This window comes from Belonocnema kinseyi, chromosome 7, assembly GCF_010883055.1.
Source record: "Belonocnema kinseyi isolate 2016_QV_RU_SX_M_011 chromosome 7, B_treatae_v1, whole genome shotgun sequence".
Taxonomy (NCBI): Eukaryota; Metazoa; Arthropoda; class Insecta; order Hymenoptera; family Cynipidae; genus Belonocnema; species Belonocnema kinseyi.
The window spans coordinates 38,215,242-38,226,375 of NC_046663.1; the positions used below are offsets into that span (position 1 = coordinate 38,215,242).

Genomic DNA, 11,134 nt, shown 5'->3' on the forward strand with positions numbered 1-11,134 from the left:
ACTGTATTTGGTAATTCAAAGGTTGCTTTTTCCGAACAGGATTTTTCTTTTACCATTGTAGGAGCATGTATAGTTTCCTCTGCCAAATTCCTGCACAGGAACCGTCCAGCTTACCTATGCAGGATCGCATCCAGAAACATGTCCAGGATCCTACGTGGTTCCTCTCCATGAATTTTCAACTGGACAATCGCCCACTGACTATTAAAAATAATTATCTCTTGAATCTTCATGACTTCCAGAATTTAATCTCTTCGAAAAAATACTTTTTCTTTGGAAAAAGAATAATAATATTATTATACAACTGTTTCAGGCATTGCGTTTTTGTTCCTCATACACGTAGGATGGAAATGAGTCTTTTTTATCTTCATCCATTGGACCTTTTCATTTTATAATTTATGGACACCCTTTTCATTCTTGATTTCAGAATACTTGCACGATCAGAGATATGTTCTTCGGACGGATTTGAGACTGGAAGGGGACCTGAGAGGTGAGTCTGAAACACAATCTGAATTTTAATTTAGCGATGAGTCAGCCAGGAAAAATCGGGACGATGTTGAAACACTTGCTTGCATGTGTGAAAGTATCTTCGATAGAATTAATAAACTTCTTTCAATTTTTCCATAATCCTCACATCATTATAATTTTTTATATTTATTAATTATTTTTAACAATATTTTCTAAGAAATAATTGTGTTACGAAAAACTAACAAAAATTTAAGATTAAATAACTTTCAAACTTGATTATTACATTTTTAGTTAAAATAATTAATAGAAAAAAATTTTTTTTAAATAAAATATTCAACCAAGAAAAAGAGAATATTCAACAAATTAGTTGAATTTTAAACCAAACTGATGAATCTTTGATAAATAAATTAATTGTCAACATAAAGTGTAATAGTTGATATTTTCAACAACAAATATTAAAATTTTTTGCTTTAAAATTCATGTATTTTGTTGAAAATTCGTCTTTCTTTGTAGAAATTTGATCTAAATGGTTGCAAATTCATCCTTCTTGGTGTAAAAGTCGTTTATTTTACTTAACGTTGAACTACTTCGTAATTTATTTTTTTATTGAGGATTTATAATTATAATTGAAAATTTAAATATTTGCTTTTAAATTAACTTTCATGTTAGAATTTTTATGTTTTGTAGAAAATCTATCTTTTTGGCTTGAAAATTCAATGATTTGATAGAAAATGAAACTTTGTGGTTGAAAATTAAACTTGGTTGAAAATTATCACATCTACTTAATAGATAAATTATCTTTTTGGATTTAAAATTAAATAAGTTTGTTAAAAATGCATGTATTTTATTTAAAATTCGTTTTTTTTGTTGTTGTAGAAAATCAATTTTCTCGTTCGATAATTCAGCTTTTTTGTTACAATTTTTATTTATTTATTTATTTTTTATTTAAATTTTTTATTTAAAAAAATTTTTTAATTCAAGTATCTACTTTTTGTTACACCTTTATCCAGTGTATTGTTATTGTATGAGTTTAAAACTTTACTTTTTGGTAGAAAATTCATGCATTTTGTTAAAAAGTTGTATTTTGGGTAGAAAATTAATCTTATTTGTTGAAAACTCAACTTTTTGGTTAAAAATTCCATTAAAAATTTTAATATTTGGTTAAAGATGCATGTATTTTGTCAAAAATTATTTTTTTTTGTTACAAAATTTATCTTTTCGTAGGAAAATTCATTTCTTTGGTTCAAATTTTGTTTTTTTATTAAAAATGAAGTTTTTGCGACATTTTTGTCTGCAAAAAGTTCAATGTATTTAGTATAAAATTTATTTGTTTGGTAAAAAATATATTTAATTTGCTTGAAAATTTATATTTTTTAGTTGAAAATTCATTTATTTTGTTAAAAATTTGTCCTTTTTGTTATAAAATAAGCCTTTTTGGTTGAAAAATTCATATATTTTGTTTAAAAGTCGTCCTTTTGGTGAAGAATTCAACTATCCTGTTAAAAAATCATCTTTCTTGATTAAATATTATATTTTCTGTTTCAAATTTCGACCTTTTGATCGAAAATGCATTCTTGTATGCTGGAAATTTAACAATTTTGTTGTGAATTCAACTATTTTGTTAAAAATCTATTTTTAGAATATTTGACTATTTTGATCAAGACATCATTTTTAGTCGAACATTCAACTATGTTGTTGAAAATTAATTTTTTTTAATTGAAAATTCATCTGTTATGGTATCCCTCTGGGTGGAAAAGTAACTTTTTTTGTTAAAAATTTAACTGTCTTCGGAAAATTTGTGTTTTGGCTTAAGAATATCACTATTTGGTTAAATCTTTAACTATATTTTTTGGAAAACTCGTCTCTTTTGCTGGAAAGTTCATCTGTTTTTTAAAATAATCATTTTTTTTAATTCATCTTTTTTTTTAAATTCCTCTTTTTTAAATTCATCTTTTTGTATTGAAAAAAAACATCTTTTGGGTAGAAAATGTTTTTTGGTTGAAAATTCAACTGATTTATTAAAAATTTAACTATTTTTGAAAAATTTAACTATGGTATTCAATACAAAATTTTTGGTCGAAAATTCAATTATGTTGTTTAAGATCAATCCTTTAGAATTGAAAATTCATATTTTATGACTGAAAAGTCATTCTTCTTGGTTGAAAATTGATCTTTTTTTATTGAAAAGTAACTTTTTGGTTAAAAAATTCAAATGTTTTCGAAAAAAATTATCTTTTTGGCTGAAAAATATTACTATTTGTTAAAATCTTTAACTATATTTTTGGAACATTCGTCTCTTTGGTTGGAAAGTTCATCTGTTTTGTTGTCACTGAAACTGTCGGGTTGAAAAATAATTTCTTTTTTTGAAAATCCGTTATTTTTTTAAATTAATGACTTTGTGGAGAAAATATTCTTTGGTTGAAAATTCAACAATTTTTTTAGAAATTTAACTGTTTCGTTAAACATCTATTCATTTTTGGAAAATTTAACAATTTTTTAAGTTACAATTTTTGCTCGAAAATTCAACTATATTGTCAAAAAAAATTACTTTTAAATTGAAAATTCATCTTTTATGGTAGTAAAATCATCCTTTTTGGTTAAAAATTAATGTTTCTTAGTTAAAAAGTAACTTTTTTATTAAAAAATCTAATGCTTTCAATAAAAATCGTCTTTTTGGCTTAAAAATATTACTGTTTGGTTAAATTTGTAACCATTTTTTTTAAACTCGTCTCTTGCTGGAAGGTACATCTAATTGGATGTCAATGCAACTATTTGGTTTATTTTTTTTCATTAGTATTGTTGTAATGAAAATTCACCTCTTTCGATAGAAAAAATTTGTTGGTTGAAAATTCAACTATTTTGTTAAAAATTTAATTATTTTCAACAAATTTAACTAATTTATAAATTATTCAATGTATATATATACATTTATTTATAGATTAATAATTATTAATGAATTAAAGGCGTAGAATAACAAGAAAAAAAGTATTGCATCATGTTCTTCCATTAATATTGCCTTTAAAAATTCTAGAAAAACAGACACTTTAAACACTGAATAACAGTATGGTTTAATTTTTTTCGATTACGTCATACAAATACAGTTGTGTAATAATTTCTTGAATAAGGATGCCACTTGCATATATTTTATAGTGATAAAGATCAGATAATTACATGAATAATTTAAAATGAGCCAAAAATACTTCTTATAATTTCAAGTTGTAACTTGTTATAATATATGAAAAATCAAGTTAATTCATAATAAATAAATAATATTTACAATCCTTTTTTATAAAATAAGCCCATGGATTGTTGTTTAAAAGAAGGAACTTCCGGGTGCAGGTTCTCCTGGATTTAGTATTATGTCAGTAGTGCACGCGATTTCAGAAGATCTTTACTTATGCAAATTAAGCTAGAAACCCTGTTAATTAAAAAAAGGCTGAAAATTTATACTTGAATTAATTTCTATTTGCTGAAAGTTTATTTAAGAAGTGTCGTCTTTAAGCTAAAAAGTCGAATGTTTTAAAAATAAGTTGACTTTTTAATCCGAAAAGATAAATTTTCAGAAAATAAAAATGATATTTAAACAAATATTTGAATTTTTAACCAAATGAACGAATTTGCAAACAAAAATAAATAAATTAAACAAAAAAAAGTGTTAAATTTTTAACAAAATAATTAGATTTTTAATCACATAGTTAAAATTTCAAACTCTAAAGATGAATTTATACAAAAATAGTTAAATTTTCAAGCTAAACAAAAACAGATTTTTTTAAAGACAGTTGAACTTTTTGACCGAAAGGTCGAATTTTTTCTGCGGAAAGACGAATTTTTAGAAAACAGTGACATTTTTAACAAAATATTTCAATGTCTAATGTGAGTGGAATTTTTAGCTGAAATGATGAATCTACAAAAACAAAGATTAATTTTGAACGAAAAATATAATAGTTGAAATTTTAAACAAGAAAATATGTTCATTTTAAATAAAAAAACATTAAAATTTAAACAAAAGAATAAATTCTCAACGAAAAATATTACATTTCATGAAAAAAATATTTTAATGTTAAATAAAGAACAAGTTAATTCAATAAAAAAAGAAGGATTTTGAACAAAGAAGTTGACTTCTCAATCAAAACAAATACATTTTTAAATAAACATCGAATTTATTAAATAAAAATATCACATGTTTATCAAAATAAATGAACTTTCCAACCAAAAAGATGAATTTTCACGTAAATAGTTTAATTTAAAAACAACGAATTTTCTACAAAACATTAAAATTTTAGGCTAAAGGAGCAGTTTAATTTTCAATCAAAAAAATTAATTTTTTTCATAAAAAGACGACTGTTTTTAGAAAAAGAATTATATTTTCAAACAATAACTGGATATAAACCAAATAGTTAAATTTTTTACAAAATAGTTGAATTTTTAACTAAAATTATGATTTTTTAACCAAAAATTAATTTTTAACAAATGAGTTTAATTTTAAATAAAAAACTATTCAGCTCACTATATATGGAAACAAGTCCTTTTACAAAATACTTAAATCCTCAAACAAAAAATGATCATTTTTATATAAACAGTTGCACTTTTAAAACAAAAAGATCAAATCTCTGCCAAAAAAGATGAATTTTCAAACCAAAAAGACTATTTTTCAGCTAAAGAGTTTTATTAAAAAAAATTTTTGTACAAAAAAGTTAAAATTTTATTTTAAAACGATTGATTTTCATTAAAAAAATGGAATATTTAAATTTGCAGTTGAACAAATTGATTTTCAAAAGCAAAAAAAAACGAGTTTTTAACAAAAAAGTTAAGTTTTCAACAAAATAATTAAATTAATATTCAAATAGTTTATTTTCTTATTAAAATCATTGAATTTTCAACTAAAATGATGAATCATTTATACAAAAATTAATCTTCAACAAAGTAATTTAACTTTCAAGCACGTAGTTGAATTTTCAATAAAATAGATTAATTTTTAACGAAAAATATCATGGTTAATACTTTAACAAAACAGTTTTTTATTTTCAATTAAAACTGCTGAATTCAAATAAAAAAGACGAATTTCCTAGAAAAAATTGAATACTCAGCTAAAGCAGATTAGTTCTTCAACAAACGGTTGCATTTTAATTTAAAAAAATCATTTTTTTCACAAAAGATATGATTTTTCAAACCGAAAAAAAATTTCAACATAAAAGTTTAATTTTAAACTAAAATCCGTCAATTCTCACCAAAAATAGAATAGTTTATTTGGAATTTGAAAAAATTTAATTTCCAGCAAAATGGTTAAATTTTTAATCAAAGGAATGGATCTTCGAATAATAAAATAATTTTTCGAATAATTAGTTTAATTTTTGTACCAAGTCGTTGAATTTCCAATCAAGAATATTGATTTTTTACGAAAAAATACGAATTTACAACCAAATACATACGATTTAAACTAAAAAGTTTAATTTTCATCCAAAAAGAAAATGGTTAATTTTTCAGTTAATTTAAGAATTATTATGTATCTAAAATAATAATTAATTATTTAATAGTTCATTTTATTTCACTAATTTACCTTTTTTTCCAGAATTTTAAATGATTTTTATTTGAAAACCTGTTAACACCCCTCACCTTCTCCGACAGTGTGTCGTAATTTTTAAAAGACTCCTTTATCCCTCTAGACAATTAAATAGCTAGGTTACAGATATTAAAGTACCAAAGTTTAAAATTAAAAGCAACTTCAAAATTTGTTAACAAATAATTTCTATATATTTTTACGTAAAATATAATATTTATAAAATTTTTTAATTCCAGATGAGATTCAAAAGCAATGGACTCTTCTTAAGATTTCTTTATCACTGACATGCATCTCCTTACTTGCAATAATTTTCGTACTAACCAGGACATTGGTCAAGTGGAAGAAAGTAAAAACTTTCGCCCAGAAGACTTTTAGAAAAAAATGGCTGGTATGTAAGTAATGTTTAAATAAAATCTTCAGCAGATTTGCATTTATTATTTTAAATTATTTTCAAAAAAAGAAATTTTATGGGGGTGTTTTCATACCAAGAACAAATCTGTTTTTTGAATTTTTGAAATAAAGTTATAGCATATTGTTTAAGCGTCTCATGATATCCAAATTTTATAGTTAAAAAATTAATATCAATATCAATACAAATATGAATTTCTTTTTTATTATTATTTATTATTAAAACTAGAATTATTAAAATATTGGAACCGCTTGGAATTTGGTAAATAATGCACTATATAATAATGCCTACAAAAAATTAAAAAATGACTTTGTTTAATAATAATTAGTTACAAATCGGGATCAGTGAAGTTAAAAAAACATGGTTACCAACCGGTATCAATTAACCATTAATTATTATTAAAAAAGAGGCAGCTTAAAAAAAACTTCAAAATGAAAAAGTCTAGAAGCTTATATTTTGTTCAATTAAAATTTTTGAAATTGAAAATTTGGAAATTGCTAGACGCTTAGACTATACTTTTTCTTCTAAAGAAGGGGATTCCTTCTTTGAAACAAAGTTTAATGCAAAATTTATCAGAATATTATGTAAGGTTTTTATATACAGATTCAAGGCGTTGCATTTTTGTAAAAAAAATATCAGTATCCGACGGAAAACACTAACATAACCTAAAATAGTTCAAAATTGTAAGTTTAATTTATTAACTCAAATGTTTTTTGTTTATAATAAACAATTTTTAATGAAAAACGCTATCATATCGTACTATTGTTCAGATATTGTAATTATTCTCTTGATTTTAATGATTTTTAACAAATCAAAAATAGCAATTTTAGACATAACCTAAAACTTTTCAAAAATTGTACATTTTCTTGAAAATCTATACTAATTCCTGCTACAGAAATGGTGGTTTTAATTATTCTGAATGATAATTATTAAGAAATTAAAAATAATTGTTTAAAAATTATTGAACTGCAAAAGCCTTTTTTTATCTAGATTAAAAATTTAAATTTTTAGACGAAAAATGCTAAAATAACATGATTTAAAATTATTTAAGATTTTAAATCTTTTTAAAAATCTAATACTTTTGTTCAAAACAACCGATTTACAGTGAAAAATAACGTTAACATAACCTTCAATTGTACTGAAATTGTAAATCTTCTTTAGAATCTATGTCGATATTTTCGGTGAACGCCCCTATGTTATCCTACAATCGTAAACAAATTTTAAATCTAATTTTTTTTTATTAAAAATAATTATTTCCAGTAAAGAACGCCAACATAACCTTAAATGGTTCTATTGTGAATATTCTTTGAAATCTATAAATTTTGTTACTAAAGGTATAAATTTATAACGAAAACAACTAATATAATCCAAAATTATTATAAGATTCTGAATACTGTTCATTCCAATGATTTTGGTTCCAAATGCCAATTTTCAATATAAAACAATAACGTAACCTAAAATCGTGCGAGAATTATGAATCTTCTTTGTAATCTAATGATTTTTTAAATAAAAATTTCATCATCCGACAAAAATGTCAATTTCAAATAAAAAAAAAACATCAACATAAGATAAAGTTGTTTGGAAAATTGTAAATCTTTTTTTAAATCTAATAATTTTTTTTAATCCAATATTTATTACGAAAAATACTAACATCGCAGCAGTATTTTCCAGAATTGTAAATCTTTTTCGAAATGTATTGATATTTAACTTCGTAATTCCTGGAAATTAAAAACAAAAAGAATCCAACGATTATATTTGAGATTTAATTCCTTACATTTCAATTATTTTTGTTTAAAATTACCGATTTCCTGTGAAAAACGTTAATATACCCTGAAACTGTTGAAAAATACAACTATTTTTCGAACTGTAATGACTTTTTTAAGTACAATTTTCTTAATGAAAACATTAACATAACCTAAAGTATTGAAACCTAATTATTTATTATTAAAAAACAACCATTTTGGGTGTAAACGATTGCATAATCTAAAATTGTTAACAATGGACAATACTTTAGAAATTTTCATTTTAAAATGCTAATTGTCGGTGAAAAAAGTAAGACAATCTACAAATTTTAGCGAAAAGTACTAAAATTTAATATGTATAATATTTGTATATTTGTATATACATAATATTTGTATATTTATATATCCATAATTTATCCTTATGGTTGAAAAAAATCAACTATTTGGTTGAAAATTCAACTATTTTGTTTAAAATTTATATATTTTTGAGTAGAAAATTTAACTGTATGGCTAAAAATGAATGATTTGTATTAAAAATTCGATTTTTTCGGTATAAAATTAATCTTCTTGCTTGAAGTTAAAAATTCTAGAGTTAAAAAGTAATGTAGTTTGTTGAAAATTAAATAATTTCTTTGAAAGTATCGTTTTTCGTTCAAAAATAAACTGTTTTATTGAAAATTTGTCCTTTTTTTGGCTAAAAATTAATTTTTTTTTACCTGAAAATTTTCCTGTTGAAGTTTTAATTTATCTTGTTTGTTTAAAAATCCATCCTGTTAATTGAATGTTCATTTTTTAAATGAATATTAATTTTCCAACTGATAATTTAATTATTGCATATTTTATTGTAAATGTATCTTTTTAAGTTGAAAATTCAGATATTTCGTTAAAAGTGCTTGTATTTTATTGCAAATATTTTTTATAGAAAAATAATATCCTGGGCTAAAAAATTAACTTCTTAAAGTCAGAATTAACGTCAAAAAGTAAAAATGCAATTTTTTCATTTGAGGTTGAAAGTTCATCATTGTAGTTTAAAATTCGATTCTCTGATTCAAAATTAAAACATTTTTTTACAAATTCGTTTTTTTTTCTTGGCTGAATATTCATTTTTGTGACTCCCAATTCAACTATTCTATGTTCGGTCAAAACTTTATCTTTTTAAATTAAACATGTAACCATTCGGTTGCAAATTTGTATTTTTCGATCAAAAATTAATGTTCTTTGTTAAAAATGCATGTTTTTCATTTTCATTTTTTTGTTTCAAAAATAGAAAATTTATGTTCCTTTTGAATTTAAAAAATTGTATTATTTATATACAATTATTATCAATATAACAATATAAACTTAGAATAAAGTTATACTGTTTAAAAAACTATTAAATAATGTTTTCCTAACAATTTCTTGCTACTTATTGAATTAGTAATTTTGTACTACTAAGCAAATTTAGTAGAATACCCTTATTGAAACATTTAGTACCATAAATCTTACTATTTAATTTAATAGAAAATGATGAAATTATTAATTTAGCAGTCAGACCCAATTCTACTGATTGCATTAGTAAATTTTCTGCTGATTTGAATGAGAGAGCAAAAACTTAAAAAAAGCAGTTATTCGAGATGTACGGTTCCCCCACTACGTGGTCTCCCCTCACTCAGTTGACCTGTTGCCGCCGAGCCTAGTCAGCGGGACTCCTTTTTACCGGATAAGGACTATCATGCGGAATATAACATTTTTGAAATTTAGAACTTGTTAATTTACAAATATAATATTTGAAATCTGCGAATTATATCGATTCCAATGATATGTTATTTGAATTAAAACTTGAAAATTATAGAATAAATGTTCAAGTTTATGTAAAATTGTATGCAAGATTTTGCAGTATATTTTATTCCAATCAACTTCAGTAGCTTTAATTTATTGGTGCAATATATAACAATAATAACTAATAAACTCACATCATTTATCATTCATCATTTCATTTCTCAAACATTCGCATTTCTCGAAATTGCCCTTAAATAATTTTGCACATTATATATAATTTTCATTTTTGTTTCATTTTTTGTATAAAACAAAACAAAACTTTTCAAGTCAAATAACATATCGTTGAAATCGTCATAATTTGCAGATTTGGAATTTTATATTTTTATACTACCATGTGTTGAATTTCAAAAAAAATTATAATCCGCATTTTAGACCTCCTTAGGTACAAAGGACTCCCGCTGACCAGACTTGGCGGTAGCAGTTTAACTGAGTGAGGGGAAGCCGCGTAGTGGGGGACAGTATACAGGTACCTGGGGCGGAATTGTCTTCTGCCCAAAATAAGAGTAGGGACTGTGATTAATTGATTATAGATTATAATTTTCGTCAAAAATTCTGGAAACTCGTATAAGAAAATTTCAAATGTACCAAGTTGATAATTTTAATTAAATAATAATACTTTCTCTATTCATACAGAAGGTGACGAAACATACGAATAAAGTTCGTGACGATGTGGAGGTTGGAGTTCCAAAACAAAATGGCCTAAAACTGACAATGCCAACAATAAGCCAAAGTGTGTCAGCTTCTGAAAGAATGTCTAATGAGGATGGAACACCAAGTACTACAAGTACTGATTTATCTAAAAATAATGCAAGTGAAGATAATTTTTTGGGATATGCTTATGACAATCTAGCAATGACAAACAGCCCGGAAACTTCACAAACAAGACATAAAAGGGAAAGCTCCCTCTGAAATTTGCTAAAAAAGGTTCGTTTCCGCGAACCTTTGATTCGAAAAAGTCGAAAAATTATTCCAGATATAAGTGAAAGTACTGACAACAATCCATTTTTTAATGAAGATAATCCTTCAACTTCTGGGACGTCAAGTGGTCCTAATCCAAACAAACATTGAAGTTTTTTATGTTTAAAAATTATTTTGATACAGTCGCTAACTTCCACTGGAAATTCTAAATAGCTTTAATAT

The 11,134-nt window shown here is 23.9% G+C and overlaps 1 protein-coding gene across 2 annotated transcripts in view; it reads left to right on the forward strand.

Moving 5' to 3' along the window:
* Window positions 1-10,919, forward strand: part of LOC117177413 (protein grindelwald) — a 39,951-nt gene extending 29,032 nt beyond the window's left edge. For both annotated transcript variants that reach the window (XM_033368083.1, XM_033368082.1), the window contains exons 3-5: window positions 425-487; window positions 6,262-6,413; window positions 10,628-10,919. In XM_033368083.1, coding sequence (XP_033223974.1) covers window positions 425-487; window positions 6,262-6,413; window positions 10,628-10,903 — 491 coding nt within the window. In that variant the 3' untranslated portion in view covers window positions 10,904-10,919. The remainder of the gene's footprint in view (window positions 1-424; window positions 488-6,261; window positions 6,414-10,627) is intronic.
* The last annotated feature ends 215 nt before the right edge of the window (window positions 10,920-11,134 follow it).